The sequence below is a fragment of the Cherax quadricarinatus genome, chromosome 30, assembly GCF_038502225.1.
Source record: "Cherax quadricarinatus isolate ZL_2023a chromosome 30, ASM3850222v1, whole genome shotgun sequence".
Taxonomy (NCBI): domain Eukaryota; kingdom Metazoa; phylum Arthropoda; class Malacostraca; order Decapoda; family Parastacidae; genus Cherax; species Cherax quadricarinatus.
Window position 1 is genome coordinate 1,332,884 of NC_091321.1, and position 17,115 is coordinate 1,349,998.

General features: G+C 42.0%; 2 protein-coding genes across 2 annotated transcripts in view; one reads left to right on the top strand and one right to left on the bottom strand.

Moving 5' to 3' along the window:
• Positions 1–3,698: 3,698 nt before the first annotated feature.
• Positions 3,699–11,975, bottom strand: LOC128692528 (uncharacterized). Its single transcript, XM_053781679.2, has 4 exons — positions 11,181–11,975; positions 7,420–7,688; positions 6,882–6,986; positions 3,699–4,366 (listed from the first exon to the last, which is right to left on the bottom strand). Exons 1-4 carry the CDS (start codon positions 11,751–11,753, stop codon positions 4,198–4,200), a joined length of 1,116 nt encoding a protein of 371 aa, XP_053637654.2. The 5' UTR covers positions 11,754–11,975; the 3' UTR covers positions 3,699–4,197.
• A 655-nt stretch (positions 11,976–12,630) lies between these two features.
• LOC128692598 (uncharacterized) overlaps positions 12,631–17,115 on the top strand; it is a 37,821-nt gene continuing 33,336 nt past the window's right edge. The window contains exon 1 of the mRNA XM_053781785.2: positions 12,631–13,731. Within this exon, the coding sequence (XP_053637760.2) occupies positions 13,540–13,731 (192 nt within the window). The 5' untranslated portion in view covers positions 12,631–13,539. The remainder of the gene's footprint in view (positions 13,732–17,115) is intronic.

Below are 17,115 nucleotides of genomic sequence, written 5' to 3' on the forward strand. Positions count from 1 at the left end.
TGTCAGGTCACACAACACACACCAGGTGTCAGGTCACACAACACACACCAGGTGTCAGGTCATACAACACCAGGTGTCAGGTCACAACACACACCAGGTGTCAGGTCACAAAACACACACCAGATGTCAAGTCACACAACACACACACCAGGTGCCAGGTCACACATACCAGATGTCAGGTCACACAACACACCAGGTGTCAGGTCACACAAGACACCAGATGTCAGGTCACAAAACACACACCAGGTGTCAGGTCACACAACACACCAGGTGTCAGGTCACACAACACACCAGGTGTCAGGTCACACCAGGTGCCAGGTCACACACACCAGGTATCAGGTCACACACCAGGTGTCAGTTCACACACACACCAGGTGTCAGGTCACACTTCACACACACCAGGTGTCAGGTCACACACACCAGGTGTCAAGTCACACACACCAGGTGTCAGGTCACACAACACACACCAGGTGTCAGGTCACACACACCAGGTGTCAGGTCACACATACCAGGTGTCAGATCACACACCAGGTGTCAGGTCACACACACCAAGTGTCAGGTCAACACACCAGGTGCCAGGTAACACAACACACACCAGGTGTCAGGTCACACACACACCAGGTGTCAGGTCACACACCAGGTGTCAGGTCACACAGATGTCAGGTCACACACACCAGGTGTCAGGTCGCACAACACACTAGGTGTCAGGTCACACATCAGGTGTCAGGTCACACACCAGGTGTCAGGTCACACATACCAGGTGTCAGGTCACACACCAGGTGTCAGGTCGCACAACACACCAGGTGTCAGGTCACACACACCAGGTGTCAGGTCACTCATCACACACCAGGTGTCAGGTCACACACACCAGGTGTCAGGTCACAACACACCAGGTGTCAGGTCACACATACCAGGTGTCAGGTCACACATACCAGGTGTCAGGTCACACATACCAGGTGTCAGGTCACACATACCAGGTGTCAGGTCACACATACCAGGTGTCAGGTCACACACACCAGGTGTCAGGTCACACACATACCAGGTGTCAGGTCACACACATACCAGGTGTCAGGTCACACACACCAGGTGTCAGGTCACACACACACCAGATGTCAGGTCACACACATACCAGGTGTCAGGTCACACACACCAGGTGTCAGGTCACACACATACCAGGTGTCAGGTCACACATACCAGGTGTCAGGTCACACACACTAGGTGTCAGGTCACTCATCACACCAGGTGTCAGGTCACACACACCAGGTGTCAGGTCACAACACACCAGGTGTCAGGTCACACACCAGGTGTCAGGTCACACATACCAGGTGTCAGATCACACATACCAGGTGTCAGGTCACACATACCAGGTGTCAGGTCACAACACACCAGGTGTCAGGTCACACACACCAGGTGTCAGGTCACAACACACCAGGTGTCAGGTCACACATACCAGGTGTCAGGTCACACACACCAGGTGTCAGGTCACACACATACCAGGTGTCAGGTCACACATACCAGGTGTCAGGTCACACATACCAGGTGTCAGGTCACACACACCAGGTGTCAGGTCACACACACACATACCAGGTCTCAGGTCACACATACCAGGTGTCAGATCACACATACCAGGTGTCAGGTCACACACACCAGGTGTCAGGTCACACACATACCAGGTGTCAGGTCACACACATACCAGGTGTCAGGTCACACACACCAGGTGTCAGGTCACACACATACCAGGTGTCAGGTCACACACACCAGGTGTCAGGTCACACACATACCAGGTGTCAGGTCACACATACCAGGTGTCAGGTCACACATACCAGGTGGCACAACTCATGGTATTCTTTATTTCTCGAATATTATCAAAATTTGTCAAAAATACATAAAAGTATTTTATTATCCTACCTTTATTATTCCATTTAATAAGTAAACAAAAGCTAACTGTTAACATTACCCCCATAAAATTATATATTTAAAAAAAATCTCAATAAAATAGGTAATAAGCCTTTTTATGTCAGTCATGGGAGTGAACCCCCCATGACCATACCATAAAGTTACCCCAAAATAATGGAATGTTAAAAAAATGTGTTTTATTACCACTGTATATATGAATATTGTATTTCAATACTATATATGAGTACTGTATTTGAACACTATATGTATGAATATTTTATTTTTAACACTATAAACACTGTTTCAACATTGTATGTATGAACACTATTGTAACACAATATGTATGAGCACTGCATTTTAACAGTATCTATGAACACTATTTTATCACTATGTATGAACACTAACAGTATGTATGAACACTAATACAGTATGTATGAACACTAACAGTATGTATGAACACAAACAGTATGTATGAATACAAACAGTATGTATGAACACTAATACAGTATGTATGAACACTAACAGTATGTATTAACACTAACACAGTATGTATGAACACTAACACAGTATGTATGAACACTAACAGTATGTATTAACACTAACACAGTATGTATGAACACTAACACAGTATGTATGAACACTAACAGTATGTATGAACACTAATACAGTATGTATGAACACTAACACAGTATGTATGAACACTAACAGTATGTATGAACACTAATACAGTATGTATGAACACTAATACAGTATGTATGAACACTAACAGTATGTATGAACACAAACAGTATGTATGAATACAAACACAGTATGTATGAACACTAATACAGTATGTATGAACACTAACAGTATGCATGAACACTAACACAGTATGTATGAACACTAACACAGTATGTATGAACACTAACACAGTATGTATGAACACTAATACAGTATGTATGAACACTAACAGTATGTATGAACACTAACACAGTATGTATGAACACTAACACAGTATGTATGAACACTAACACAGTATGTATGAACACTAACAGTATGTATGAACACTAACACAGTATGTATGAACACTAATACAGTATGTATGAACACTAACACAGTATGTATGAACACTAACACAGTATGTATGAACACTAACACAGTATGTATGAACACTAACACAGTATGTATGAACACTAACACAGTATGTATGAACACTAACACAGTATGTATGAACACTAATACAGTATGTATGAACACTAACACAGTATGTATGAACACTAACACAGTATGTATGAACACTAATACAGTATGTATGAACACTAACAGTATGAATGAACACTAACACAGTATGTATGAACACTAACACAGTATTTATGAACACTAACACAGTATGTATGAACACTAACACAGTATGTATGAACACTAATACAGTATGTATGAACACTAACACAGTATGTATGAACACTAACACAGTATGTATGAACACTAATACAGTATGTATGAACACTAACACAGTATGTATGAACACTAATACAGTATGTATGAACACTAACACAGTATGTATGAACACTAACACAGTATGTATGAACACTAACACAGTATGTATGAACACTAACACAGTATGAATGAACACTAACACAGTATGTATGAACACTAACACAGTATTTATGAACACTAACACAGTATTTATGAACACTAACACAGTATGTATGAACACTAACACAGTATTTATGAACACTAACACAGTATTTATGAACACTAACACAGTATGTATGAACACTAACACAGTATGTATGAACACTAACACAGTATGTATGAACACTAACACAGTATGTATGAACACTAACACAGTATGTATGAACACTAACACAGTATGTATGAACACTAACACAGTATGTATGAACACTATATAAACGATGCATATTTAAATGATGTTTACGTTCTCCTGCCAGACGTAGTTCATCATTTAAGTGTCATTCACACATCTATTGCCTCCATCAACGTGAATAGAACAAAGAAAATTATTGTTGTGGTTAACTAAAATACATTTATGTTAAAAACTTCATTATATTATCGCGAACTCTGAGGGTGATAGAAGTCAAGCAGTTAGACGTCACTTATGCAGAAGTCAAAATCTTGAATTCAGTAAATAAAATAGATATAAATATAAACAATAAATACATATATATATGCAATATATATACACTGGCCAGGGTATGGAACTGGAACCGTCACACGTGATGTGTTGAATAATAAGGTATCCCTGAAAGTGTACCTATAACATGTCCCTCAAAGACAACATCTTCAGGGTTGGGAGGGCCACTAGCTGAGGGTGTGGTGAACGTTAGGGATGAGATCGAAGGGTGAGGTGTGACACTGGTGGTAGCGTTCCTCACATCTGCCGGCCAGTTTACCATGTAACTCAGCCTCCAGGAAGACCTCGTAGTCTGTCCCCTCCTCTGGAGAGTCAGGTCGCCCCGCTAGCGACGCTCTGTAGGCAGAATACTGTACTGCAGATGTGCTGTCAGGGCAGCGAGCGGTTTAAATTGCAGTCACCATATTCAGGAAACCCTGAACATGGCGACTTCCATGATGTATATCGGGAACAATAAAAACATAACTATAATAACACTGATCGCTGAGTAACACACGACAACGACCACATTCTCAGTCAGCCACACCTTAAGCAATATTATCAACCACACCCTGAAAAGGCTTCCTTAGAGATGCGCTCAGCTACATCCTTAGTCATATTCTGTCACTCCCTCAGTTATGCCTTCAAGCCACGGCCTCAGCAACACCGTTAGCTACACTCTCAGCCCTACACACACCACTAACTTCCAAAAAAGGGCGGGCTACACAAGTATGAGGCAATTCCTACATGGGATGCAGTGGGTAAGCGAGCTAGAGGGAAAGAGTAGACGAAATGATGGAATACATGACCACAAAGTGCAGGGAGGCAGTGGAGAAGTTCGTACCAAGGGGCAACAGAAACAACGAAAAGACCGGAGTGAGCTCATGGTTTACCAAGAGGTGTGGAGAGGCCAAAGCCAAGTGTGCTAGAATATGGAAAAAAAAAATATAGACAGCAAAGAACGCAGGAAAACGGAGTTGAGCCGAAGAGCCACAAATGATTATGCATGGATAAGGAGAGAAGCCCAACATCGATAAGAGAATGACTTAGCATCAAAAGATAAATCTCACCCAAAGTTGTTATACAGCCACAAAAGGAGGAAAATAACAGTCAAGGACCAGGTAATCAGGCTGAGGAAGGAAGGAGGAGAGCTTACAGGGAACGACCAGGAAGTATGCGAAGTGCTCAGCTCAGAATTCAGGGAGGCATTCACAGTGGAGGCAGAGAAGCTCCCAGCAACCCAGGGTGGTAGGGTGCACCAGCAAGTGCTGGACACATGCACACAACCGAGGAGGAGGTGAAGAAATTGCTAGGGAAACCAGGTACCTCGAAGGCGGTGGGCCCAGATAATGTATCTCCTTGGGTCCTGAGAGAGGGTGCAGATACTCTGTGTGTACCACTAACAACAATCTTCAATAAATTTATCGACACCGCCCAACTACCTAAGGTGTGGAACAGCAAATGCAGTCCCGATTTTTAAGAAAGGAGAAAGGCTGCACTAAATTACAGACCAGTGTTGCTGACATGTATTGCCTGTGCATGTAAAGTTATGGAGAACATTATCAGGAAAAGAGCGGTGGAGCACCTACAAAGGAATGGAGTACTACATGCTAACCAGCACGGCTTTAGGGAAGGGAAATCCTGCATCACTAACCTATTGGAGTTCTGTGACACGGTAACAAAAGTGAGACAGGAGAGAGAGGGATAGGTAGACTGCTTCTTCTTGGACTCGGGAGATGTGACAGGAAGGAAACAACGTGTGTCGGTACAAGACGAAGTGACAGAGTGGTTGCCTGTGTCGAGTGGTTCTACAAGGGTCAGTCCTAGGTCCGGTGCTGTTTCTTGTATATGTGAATGACATGACGGAAGGGACAGTCAGAGGCGTCCCTGTTTGAAGACGATATGAAATTAAGGAGAAGAATACAAGCAGACGAGGATCAGATAAGCCTGCAAGAGGATGTGGATAGGCTGCAAGCCTGGTCTGACAAATGGCTCCTTGAGTTTAATCCCAGCAAGTACAAAGTTATGAAGCTTGAGAAAAGACAAAGGAGACCGCAGATGGAGTACAGCCTAGGAGATCAGATGCTGCAAAACTCACTCAAGGAAAAAGATCTTGGGGTTTGCGTCATACCGAGCACATCTCCTGAAGCGCACATTAACCAAATAACTACTGCAGCATACGGGCTCCTGGCAAACCTAAGAATAGCGTTTAGACATCTAAATAAAATCATTGACGACACTACACCGTGTACGTCAGGCCCATATTGGAGTATACAGCACTAATATGGAACCCACACCTGGTCAAACACGTCAAGAAATCAGAAAAGATGCAGAGGTTTGCGACAAGACTAGTCCCAGAGCTGAGAGGTTTGTCCTACAAGGAGAAGTTAAGAGAACTCAACCTGACAACATTGGAGGACATGAGGGATAAGGAAGGACATGATAACAGCATATAAAATACTGAGAGGAATTGACAAGGTGGATAGGGACAGAATGCTTCAGAGAAGTGACACAGCAACAAGGGGTCACAACTTGAAGTTGAAAACTCAGATGAGTCACAGGGATCTTAGGAAGTACCTCTTTAGTCACAGTTGTCAGGAAGTGGAATAGTCTGGAGAGTGATGCAGTGGAGGCATGATCCATGCATAACTTTAACAAGAGGTATGATAAAGCTCAGAGCAGGGAGAGAACGGACCTAGCGAGAAGTAAAGCGGGGCCAGGAGCTATGAATCGACCTTGCAACCAAAATCAGGTGAGTACACACACTACGTCATTCGTACCCTCAGTCACACACCCATCCACAACCTCAGCCCAGCCCCATTTACAACCAACATACTTAGCCACACCCCACACCCACAACAGCAGTACTCACGTGAGGAGAGTGTTGATCACGTCACCGATGAGTCCCTGGTCAAAGGGGGCCTCAGCCACCTCACAGATGGCTCTCAGGAGGCAGCTGGCACCGTCCACCCCAGCACTGACCCACGAAAAACACACACAGGCATGAAGGAGAATAGGAAAAACGTAAATAAATGATGTGGAGAACAGACAAAACACTGCAAAACAAGCTTCTATGCTGTTATTTTCTCTGACTTCAAGAGAAACTGACAGCACAGTTTACCGGGCATATTATTTATCCCAAAACATAACAAAAAATGTAATTAAGTTCCTTGACTAAGGAATAATAACAGTGATAACATTAATAGCAATTTGCAATATAATATCACTGCAAAAAAAAAAAAGGATTTGCACTGAAAGTTGAATATCTCCCAGTGTATATACACAGAGAAGTGTATGTCCTCCAGTGTAAATAAATCTAGCACTCTTAGACAACAACTATACCTAAAATAAATAAATATCTAAATATCTGAGTCTTATGGAAGGAATTATGGCAGCAGTGTAGGACTCACTCTTGTAAGGCATCTTCCATACGCCGGTACAGAGTTGTTCTCTCCTGGCGAGCGATGCGTCTCGACCTGACTAGCTTCTGCAGAAGGCGGTCACGCACCCCGTGTGTGGAGTGCACTCCCTCACCCTCTTCCACCTGGCTCCTCGCTGATCGTTCCTCCACGTCCAAGATGACTATCTCGGGAAAGGGGAACTTGATTGGGACGCCAATTCTCAGAACGGCGTCGTAGTAGGTGAAGGTGTCGAAGGGCAGGTTGGCTGACCACTGTATCTGTGTTCCATTTTCATTGTATTACATAGTTGCTTTACTGCATATATCAGCCTACATCGTAGAAAATGCAGTATAATGGTGACTCAGTTTACAAATTGGAATCATTTCATGAACAACTAAAAATGATGTGGAAAAAAAGACGTGAAAATATTGGGAAATATTCATTTCACGAACGACTAAAAACGCTAGAAAAAAATAAATAATAAAAGTGGAAATATTGGATAGTATCAGTGATGGAGGTTCGAGCCGCCGTCTTGTCTCTGACGAGTCGTACGTTGGTGTGAAGTGTCACTTTGCACTTATTACGTACAGTCACTCACTTGTACGTTACCTGTAGAAGTGTAAAGTGTCACTATGTACTTGCTACGTACAGTCACTCAGCTGTACGTTAGCTGTAGATGAAAGCAGCGCTGACTCACCTGAACCTGCCAAGAACAGGCTAACCAAAGTTATATCTGTTTTCCAGACAGATTAAGAAAAATTACCTGCATTAGTTTGAGCAAGTTTAGCATAGTCATTCTTAGGGAAAAATTTAAATGTAGATTCTAGTTGGTTTTAAAGTCTCATCAACTACACAAGGGTCATTAAGACTGCATATCACCTGTTCACCAGTCGAGAAAATTAATCCCTTAAAACAGGGATTAAAATACGCTCTTAGTATATATACACTGAGAGTCATACACCTCACAGTGTACATTTATATAACTAAAGTGTAACGAACACTTCTCAGTGTTCAGTAATTACCCACATGGAAAGAGAAACTCAGAAGATTAATTGATATGTGTATTTCGATCCCCTTCTGGGATCCTCTTCGGCTGAAGAGGATCCCAGTCGTTCATGCTGAAGAGGACCCCAGAAGGGGATAGAAATGCATAGATCAATTAATCATTTGAGTTTCCGTCTCCATGTAAGTTATTACTTATATCCTATATACCCAATATTCTATATAAAATTACGTTTAATTGCTTACAGTTGAAGGAAATGAAACCCAAAGAGGCGGGTTAAGCTTGAGTGCGCTAAAACTTATGGTAGTTCAGGAGATGGCGGGAGTGGCTCCCCTGGGGTGGTTCACCTTACCATGAATGTCTGAGTTGTTTTGACGACTTAAACCAGTAGCCGAGACTACATTAGAATGTTAAACATTGTTGACTTACCATGAGTGACCCAAAACATGCACGGAGGTGCCGTTCAGGCAGCTTCATGCGGCCAGGAAGCACAGTCATTGTTTGGTTATTTTAACTTATTATCTGGTTATTATAGCTCATTCTTTGGGATGCGATTACTGGAAGGAGGATCGAACCCTCACTCCATGTGCTGAAGACCAGTACTGTTGCCGCACTACACCCCCGAACAGTCTTACCACACTGCCAGCAGTGTATCAGCAGGTACATTGCTAGCAGTGTATCAGCAGGTACACTGCTAGCAGTGTATCAGTAGGTACACTGTCAGCAGTGTATCAGTAGGTACACTGCCAGCAGTGTATCAGCAGGTACATTGCTAGCAGTATATCAGCAGGTACACTGTCAGCAGTGTATCAGTACGTACACTGTCAGCAATGCATCAGTAAGTACACTGTCAGCAGTGTATCAGTAGGTACACTGTCAGCAGTGTATCAGTAGGTACAGTCAGCAGTGTATCAGTAGGTACACTGTCAGCAGTGTATCAGCAGGTACACTGCCAGCAGTGTATCAGCAGGTACATTGCTAGCAGTATATCAGCAGGTACACTGTCAGTAGTGTATCAGTACGTACACTGTCAGCAATGCATCAGTAAGTACACTGTCAGCAGTGTATCAGTAGGTACACTGTCAGCAGTGTATCAGTAGGTACACAGCCAGCAGTGTATCAGTAGGTACAGTCAGCAGTGTATCAGTAGGTACACTGCCAGCAGTGTATCAGTAGGTACAGTCAGCAGTGTATCAGTAGGTACACTGTCAGCAGTGTATCAGTAGGTACACTGTCAGCAGTGTATCAGTAGGTACACTGCCAGCAGTGTATCAGTAGGTACAGTCAGCAGTGTATCAGTAGGTACACTGCCAGCAGTGTATCAGCAGGTACATTGCTAGCAGTATATCAGCAGGTACACTGTCAGCAGTGTATCAGTACGTACACTGTCAGCAATTCATCAGTAAGTACACTGTCAGCAGTGTATCAGTAGGTACACTGCCAGCAGTGTATCAGTAGGTACAGTCAGCAGTGTATCAGTAGGTACACTGTCAGCAGTGTATCAATAGGTACACTGCCAGCAGTGTATCAGCAGGTACACTGCTAGCAGTGTATCAGTAGGTACACTGCCTGACCTCATACAGTATCGATGAAGTACTTTGAATGAGATGCGCGCTCACACACAACAATCAGACCGCAGTTAACAGACTATAAAATTAGAACGGGAGGAGAGGGTGAGAGAGAAGAAGGGGAAAAGGAGAAGGGAAGGGGAGGGAGAGACGACAGGGGGAGGTGGCGGGATGCAGCAGGTGTTTTCAGGATACTGTAATTCAGTTTCTTCCTCAGTATGACACACGAAATCGTAATAACAGGATTGCAAAGAAACCACTGTAACGGGTGGAGTTTGAAATTATAGCATGTCAGTTGTAAAACTCCAGGCCACTTGCTGAGTGGTTAACGCACTGGCCTAGAGTTTTACGACTCACTCGCCATGGTTCAAACCCCATCCATTCTGTGGTTTCTTCTTCAGTATCATTGATGTTGAACTGGGGTGAATTTATTGTATTTATTTGATGTGATCTGGGTGTGGGAGGGGAACGCTAAACCAGTAGGAGGTCATACAGCGCCCTGGCGAATGGGAGGCAATCAGATTCGATCCAAGGAAGGGGAGAGAAGCTTCGGTTGCTTAGAGATGCTCTCAGCTATATCCTTAGTCATATTCTCAGATGCAACCTCAGCTAACACCCTCAGCGACACATACAGACACAATCTCATGTATGCCACGACCTCAGCCATACTATACTCTGAGCCCTACACACACACACACACACACACACACACACACACACACACACACACACACACACACACACACACACACACACACACACACACACACACACAGCTGGGGTCATGGCACCAGGAAGATGGATGCAAAATCTAATTTTTTTATGCAGTGTGTAATTCAGTTTCACTTTAAACTGTTTGCAAATGTTTCAGTCACTGATTAACGGGAGAAAAAGAAACCATATTGGATATGAACACAAATGTGACTATATATATATATATATATATATATATATATATATATATATATATATATATATATATATATATATATATATATATATATATATATATATATATACATATATATATATACATATATATATATAAGGTAGTTTGGTTAATTTTTTGGAAACACATTGGTAATCAAATTAGTTTTGCAAGACCACTCAGAACAACGTGCAAGACAACACTGTGAAGGCGAAACTTACCACTGTAAACCACTGAGAACTTGCAATACAACACTGAAGGAACTACTTACCTCCATGTATGACCCAGGGGGAAAACCCACGTACGGCTTCTCTCCAAAATAAGGTTCCTCGATATATTCCCCTGGCAAGCTGGGTTCCCCGACGTATGAATGGTGTTCCAGTTCCTCTTCTGGTAAGCTGGGTTCCCCGACATATGAATGGTGTTCCAATTCCTCTTCTGGCAAGCTGGGTTCCCCAGCGTATGAATGGTGTTCCAATTCCTCTTCTGGAAAGCTGGGTTCTCCAACGTATGAATGGTGTTCCAATTCCTCTTCTGGCAAGCTGGGTTCCCCAACGTATGAATGGTATTCCAGTGCCTCTTCTGGTAAGCTGGGTTCCCCGACGTATGAATGGTGTTCCAATTCCTCTTCTGGCAAGCTGGGTTCCCCAACGTATGAATGGTGTTCCAGTTCCTCTTCTGGCAAGCTGGGTTCTCCAACGTATAAATGGTGCTCCAATTCCTCTTCTGGCAAGCTTGGGGGTCCAGCGTGGTGTTCCACCTCAAAATCTGTGGCTACCACACACGTTAACACCGCCATCATCAATATATGTGATCTCATCACTATTTGTTTGATGAAGAGCATATTTCAAGGCGTCGCGACGATTCTGGTAGTGTGTTTGTGATGACAGCGTTGGTGTGTTAGGTTACACAGGCGTGGTGAAGGTCTGGTGGTGTGTCTGTGATAGCAGCGTTGGTATTAGGTCATGCAGAATGGGAGGAGACCGTGCAGCACACCGCCTTTGCACACCACAACCTGGTTGTAGGCCTGACGCTGTAATGTTGAGCAGCAGCAGCGGCAGAAGCAGCAGCAACCTCAAGCTCCACCCACCCCTCCCTCCCTCCCCCCACCACCTAAAAGGCTCCTCCCACATTTTAAGCCTAAGCCACAAGCTTTCTCGGTGGATTAGGTGACAGTTGAAATGTGTATACAACTTTGTAATTAAACACGGCCTTTAATTACCCGACTCACCTAATACTGTTTTTTTTTATTGCGGTATTCATTATATTCATTGAGATGTCGGATTATTATTATTATTATTATTATTATTATTGAGGAAGCGCTAAACCCGTAGGATTATACTGCGCCTGTGGGGGGTAGGGAAGTGGAAGGTATTCAGGTTTAATTCAGGGAACTGGAGCGCATATTCAGTTCCCTAGATCAAGAGCCCCTCTCCAGCATCAAGGAACCTCCCTTGAGGGGTTGAGATGTCGGAATAGCGTTATCAGGTGAATGAGATACCCGGAAGCCTAATTAGTAACTAAGTAGGATGTTATTAGCAATGGTGTAAATAATAAAAGGCGCAACACCGTGAGAGGATCAATATTCAAATAATCCGTACATAATTTTCTTTCTCTTATGTGCGGGCTAATTGTGTATAGCAATATTTTGGTTTCTCTGGTTTACACATCACGCTGAATTATAACAACTGATGTCATACGAATACGTAATAAAAACACAAAGTGCTGTTATAAAAGCTTCATTAGACAACGTTTCGCCTCTACAAGTGCTGAAGAAGGTCGACTAGTGTGGATCGCATCCTGGGACAAAATTGACCTAATTTGCCCGAAATACTCAGCATAACAAGCGGCTTACTATATAGTAACATGTTATTGATGTCAGCTAGGACTGTATACCTTGTACATGTACTTGTAGAAATAAAGATATTATTTTATATTAATGAACAGGCGGAACGTTTTCTAAATAAAGCCTCATGGAACTACAATAAATATCTTCATTGCATACTAGCATCCCATCTACTATTTTTCCTGAAAGCAGTAGTGACTCTTGCTGACTTGAACTCAACAGTCTCGGTACTGAAGGTGATGGCTACATTAAATCCATGAACTACGAGTACTTTCAGTTCAGAGGAACCATCTATTAGGAACTGGTGGGAATGTTATCATGTACGGTGGTCGGTATGAGTACATCAGACACACCTGACAGCTGGAAATTATTTGGAGTGACACCAACAATACTGTGTCAGGTTTTAAAATAAATGGAATCTTTAGTAAAGTTGTTTGACGCACATGGCAGTTTACTAACCAATAAAGACGCAGCAGTACTACTAACAACTGCGGACTAACGTTGTCTGCATATATTACATTCAGCTTGATCAGTGTTCCAGAGGGAAGTGTAAAAGTTTAGTTCATAATTATTCACCTTTCATGCAGTGGGCGGAGCGTCATGGAGGGTGGGGAGGAGCCAACAATAACTGTTATTGTAGAATATTGAGGTGCCAGGCCTACTACCACACAGCAGTGTGCAAGAGTAGGGTCTTCTCCTTCCTTGCTTACTACTATCCTGCTAGACCTCACCTACGCTGCCAGGAGCAACCTGTGAGACTAAACTTCCAGTCAACCCCACAGTGATGAAACAGGTGTTTCTAGTGATAGTAATAATGTATGTGTTAGAGACGAGAGGAGCACTGAGTGAGGCTTCAGAGTTGTCCAAGAAGATGACTGTAAGTGAGAGGTGGCTGAAACAGCTCCTGGCTGCCATCTTTCAACCTCACTCTCGCCAGAAGCGCGTCATTGGTCTTCCTCTGGATTCTTTTCATGAGGTATATTATAAACTACGCTTCTTTTCCTACCCTCTTGCATGGGTTTATGTGTATCCAGTCATTACTAAAAAATAATTAAAAATATATGTACATATATATAACTATATACGTAAGATTTCTTTTTCAAATGTGAATATTTTCTCTAGTTTCTCAGTTACTATGTTTTCGTATTTGCATAAAATATCCACCCTAGTACATTTATAATTAGTTATTATAACGTTCTTTCTGTAGTTGTTTAATGTATGAGGATACAGAGTTTAAATACACGAAAGTGTGGAGCTTTCGATTCGCCCCCCCCCCCCCTTAGAAATATAGATCTGGAAAATTTATATAATTCTCCTAAATGTAGAACACATAAATGAATAATATAATAACTGCACATTAATATATGATGCTGATTTGACTCTTCGAGAAATTTTGAGTGAGGGGGGGATGCAGAACAACCGGGGGAAGTGACGCCGCGCAGAGGAAGCCATTTGTAATTTGTGAGCACTGGTTGTTGTGGGTAGTTCAGCTAATAATTCGACGTCTTCCGAGGCAGATTGGGGAGTTTTCGGCCTGAATTTCTAATAGGAACCCGTGTTAGTTAATGTCCCCTGCTGTAGATTAGATCTCTAGCTGACCAGTGTAGGGTCTAGGTGTCAGGTAGGTGTTGTAGTGTGATCCATCTACAGTAATTAAATGGTAAGTGGTAATACGATTTTTTTGTGTACCCAGCAAGCCTAATCATATACAGTCAACATTATTTTATAATTTACCATTAATAGTATTAATGTTTAATATTGTAATTATTAATTTAATTATTAGGTCTAGGTTTTTGTGAGTGGTGATGAAGTGGGCATCGAGGAAGGTACAGTCCTGCGACCTACTGTGACTTAAGTCCTACTTATCTCACCCAAATTACTTGCCTGTAATAGTTCAGGTAATACTCTGAAAACCTCATGCAGGCTCTTTGCTCACATAATTCATAAAAGATCTCTTACAATACTGTATATACACCAAAGTGACTTAACTCGCAATTTTAATTAAAATTATCTGTATTGTCAGTATATAGACGAATTGCAGCCATAACACAAGTGCAGTCGATAGGCTTTTTACTTGTGCCTCAAGTGGTAGCACCTGCGACCCACAGCTGAGCAATCCGGGTTCGATACTGACAAGAATGAAAATGCTGGACATGTTTCCTTACCAGTGTTTACCAGTGTTTACCTAGCAACGAGAAACTTCCTTGGGTGTTGGTTGATTATCGTGGGTTGTATTCCGGGGTGAGTGTTGGTATACCTTACGTAAGTCTGAAACGTGTCCTGTTTCCTGACAAACCTAGCCTAGCCTAGCCTAGCTTAGCTTAGCTTAGCCTAGCCTAGCCTAGCCTAGCCTAGCCTAGCCTAGCCTAGCCTAGCCTAGCCTAACCTAGCCTAACCTGTAAATTCAACGTTGTAAGAAAACTAACAAATTAATCTCAATTTAATATAAACGATATTAAACAAGAAACAGCATTATAATGAGTATATTCAAAGCACATACGACATCATGCCACTAGGATGTCAATTGAATATTCTGCAGCCACCAGCTAGCTTATATAATGCCAGCCGGGTAATGCTCTGAAATATATAGTTTTATAAGTAATTTCGAGGATATTTGTGCTAAATATATAGTGAAGTAATTATATAAAAAATACTCTAAATATCAACATATACAAAAAATAGTTGTAGAGGTTTATTCATCAGGAAACAGGACAATATTTTCCTGCAGAGGATATATATGCTGGGAGATTTATTTCTCTCGGCGTATATATACTGAGTTTACTTTAATTCCTATTTTAAGGTTTAAAGCATTCTTGTCCGGTGATGAAAGGGTTACACGCAACCTTAATGACCCTAGCGTAGTCGATACCCAGGTAGGTCAAATGTCAGGTCAGGACAAGTGTTTCCTGACGCGGGTCTTAGATGATGACCCGCAGCTGGAGGTTTTGGTCATCTGACCGAGGATTTTCGCTATAATTATAACCATTTGTCAATAAATGAACGGAAGGGTAGACGAATGGCTCGAACCGCGGTCCGTTAATTGACAGTCCGACGCTCTACCGTCTACACTAACCCATTCCTCTGTCGATACCCTGATTTAGGTTAGGTAAGGTTCGTCAGGAAACAGGACAAGTGTTTCCTGACGCGGGTCTTAGTCAGATGATGACTCGCTTCTGGTTATCTGACCGAGGCCTTTCACTGGCTTACCGGTCCACCCCTTTAAAAATTATGGGAGTAGTTATAACCATTTAGTGGTACCCTGATACTGCACATGTGTTTTAACTGATCAGATTGTCGGTACTGAAAACTACTGATACACCTGTCTGGAAACTGTTGTATCTTATATATATATATATATATATATATATATATATATATATATATATATATATATATATATATATATATATATATATATATTTCCGTTCATTTTTCAACCAGTTTTGTAGGTATTTTATATTTATATTTTTATATGATAGTCACCTATTTATTTAAAAAACAATAAAAATAAAAAGAGTTTAAGTCCGTTATTAGTTTGCAAGACTAGGTTTTGGTAACACTTACTGCAAATACAAGTCCCATATCCACCACATAGCCAAGAAAATTTCCAAATCAGTAGGAATCCTTTCCAAGATACGATACTATGTACCACAAACGACTTTCCTTACCCTGTAACACTCTCTAATATATCCTTACCTCACCTATGGTATTTGTGCCTTGGGCTCAAATACCACCTTTAGACCCTTAATAATCCAACGAAAAGCTGGTGTGCGGGTGATAACCAGCTCCTGGGCTAGACAGCACACACCACCACTTTTCAAAAGACTCAACTTGCTAAATATACAAGATATACACTCTTATTATTGTGCCTACTACATATACAGAACATTAAACCCCACTGTAAACCCTCCCCTAAAACTAATCCTCGACAGTTACAACAGAATGCACAGTCACAACACAAGGCATAAGGCACTTTTCAACATCTCTCGAAACTATGTATTGTGCCAAAACAAAAGCATTCACATTGCTAAACTCACAAACTAGTATTTAGTCACTTAGCCATAATACCAACTTACCTCATAATTTGTAATATTTTAAATTTAAGATCTAATCAAAGTCTGCCCGAAATGCCTAGCCATGTTAGGTGTTCTAGTGGTACACTCTGTAATTATTATTTTACTACATGTAAACCACACAATAACCAAATTCTGTAAATTCAACATTGTAATCCTTATAGAGAATAAACTTTGAATTTGAAGTCCTGGAACTCGCTACCGGAACAAGGAAAGGATCCCCTGACAGCTTATAATTTAGGACTTTGCTAAAAAAACATCTTATCTCACAATATTAACCAAATCAA